The 2,500-nt window shown below is 42.0% G+C and overlaps 1 protein-coding gene across 1 annotated transcript in view; it reads left to right on the forward strand.

The window, feature by feature from the left end:
* LOC144960712 (uncharacterized) overlaps nt 1-2,500 on the forward strand; it is a gene marked incomplete at its 5' end in the record, with an annotated part of 26,046 nt that overhangs the window by 3,160 nt on the left and 20,386 nt on the right. Inside the window, 1 exon segment of the mRNA XM_078894004.1 lies at nt 859-919. Coding sequence (XP_078750130.1) covers nt 859-919 — 61 coding nt within the window.

Genomic DNA, 2,500 nt, shown 5'->3' on the forward strand with positions numbered 1-2,500 from the left:
TCACTAGTTCAACCAATGGGATCACTTGTTTCCATGAGCTCTTCCAACCACAACACACTAGGTGATCCCACAAACATAGAAATGCGGTCAAAATATGGGTCTTAGTGGGTTTTGGCGTAGCCATCGTTTACTTATTTGCTGGCAATAGGGTGTTTAGACGCTATTTTTAAGGTTTGTACAGCGTTTTGTGAGTTGTGGTTAGTAGAGCTCAAAGAAACAATTGATCCCATTGGTTGAACTGTTGAGTACAACTCGCGATTAGATTTCTTTTGCGGCTAAAGACTTGTCTCAAAAAACAATAACAAAGTGACGTCAACTTTGTTCAGTCTATAGTCTGGTAAATACAGTTAAGGGAAAATTGCTCATAAACATGGATGGCAAAAGTCAATGACAAAGACCTGAGTGACTTCAGCTTCATATTATCTTTATGTCGCCATCGTAAAATTATAGCCTGCCACTGACCATAAAATGACGTCAAAAGACAAGTCTTTGGCCACAAAAGAAAACAAATCGTGAGTTGTATTCAGCAGTCAACCAATGGAATCACTTGTTTCCATGAGCTCGACTAACAACAACCCACAAAACGCTACACAAACCGTTAGAATGACGTAAACTATATGTCCTAGTGGGTTCTAGTGTGAGGCTATATTATGTTAATGATGGCCACGGGTTAATACAGTTTTGTGAGAATTACTCATAAACATGGATGGCAAAAAAAACAATGGCAAAGACCCGAATGACGTCAACTTCGTTCTATCTAAAGAACGCACCCTAGAGAGTTCCTCACTGCACATAACGATGTAACGAATGGAGTTTTCATGATGTTTTGTTTATATTCCGATCTGGTGTCTTTCCCAGGGATACAGCGGGCCTGGAGACGTTCCGGTCCATGACCCGAAGGCAGTTCAAGGGAGTCCAGGTATGTTGACCCCCCCCCCCCCCTCCCCCCACCCCCCTAATTTGTCTTTGTTTATGTTCGCATTCGTTATACACGCTGTTATGTAATATGTAACACACCCCAGCACGATTTCCCCGAACACACGTTTTCCTCAAACACACGGTCACTTAGAACACACCATTTCATAGAACACACGGTCACTTAGAACACACCGTTTCATAGAACACACGGTCACTTAGAACACACCGTTTCATAGAACACACGGTCACTTAGAACACACCGTTTCATAGAACACACGGTCACTCAGAACACACCATTTCATAGAACATACGGTCACTTAGAACACACCGTTTCATAGAACACACGGTCACTTAGAACACACCATTTCATAGAACACACGGTCACTTAGAACACACCGTTTCATAGAACACACGGTCACTTAGAACACACCGTTTCATAGAACACACGGTCACTCAGAACACACCATTTCATAGAACATACGGTCACTTAGAACACACCGTTTCATAGAACACACGGTCACTTAGAACACACCATTTCATAGAACACACGGTCACTTAGAACACACCGTTTCATAGAACACACGGTCACTTAGAACACACCGTTTCATAGAACACACGGTCACTTAGAACACACCGTTTCATAGAACACACGGTCACTTAGAACACACCGTTTCATAGAACACACGGTCACTTAGAACACACCGTTTCATAGAACACACGGTCACTTAGAACACACCGTTTCATAGAACACACGGTCACTTAGAACACACCGTTTCATAGAACACACGGTTTCCTCGAACTCTTTCGAATATACCGAATGTTTTCCTTATTATTCATCGTTAATATTCCTTTCCTTCCTCGAACTAATTAAATTAATTAATGGGTTGTTCTTGGGTTTTTCCAAAATTCGCCTGGTGATTTTGACCACTGATGCTTTACTATGGCGTTGATATTTGCGCATGTGTTTATCGTGTGTATCTATCTACACGTGTGTGTGTATGTGTGTGTGTGTGTGTACAATATGATACACACCCAGTCACACATAGCTACTTACACACCCCATCGCCGTTTCGCAACCGAAACCTCTCTGCTTATTCTGAAAGAATATTTATACTGGGTAACGTAAATGTTGCTGCTCCAAGCTTGGGAAATAAATAACAATGTGAAATTGAATGTAAATGTTGCTTGCTCGAAGCGTATTCGTAGCACTTCGCCATTCAATCTATTTTCAATGCTACGCGCCCTGATTGGCTACGACGGAAAATGAATGACGAAGCAACGCCCCCCCCCCCACCAACCCACTCCACACATCCACAGGCAATGTGCATGACCTTTATTCCCTTTCCATGTGCTCAAGGTCATTGGTCACAATGCAAAATGTGCTCAACGTGACCCACATAGTGAAACGTGTTCACACCTTTTGAAATCTTCAAATCACGATTGGTCATTTTGTTCAGCTTGACACACGGGAATGTTTACAACTTTCAAAAACAAAGCAGCGTGTTTACTTTTGTTAAAAGATACCCAATCGTTGGACATCAACAAATCATGTGATTGATAACCTGGTTGGACTAAAACATGA

The sequence above is a fragment of the Berghia stephanieae genome, chromosome 15 (genome assembly GCF_034508935.2).
Source record: "Berghia stephanieae isolate SIO BIC M18660-M18661 chromosome 15, UCSD_Bste_1.3, whole genome shotgun sequence".
NCBI classification, from domain to species: Eukaryota; Metazoa; Mollusca; class Gastropoda; order Nudibranchia; family Aeolidiidae; genus Berghia; species Berghia stephanieae.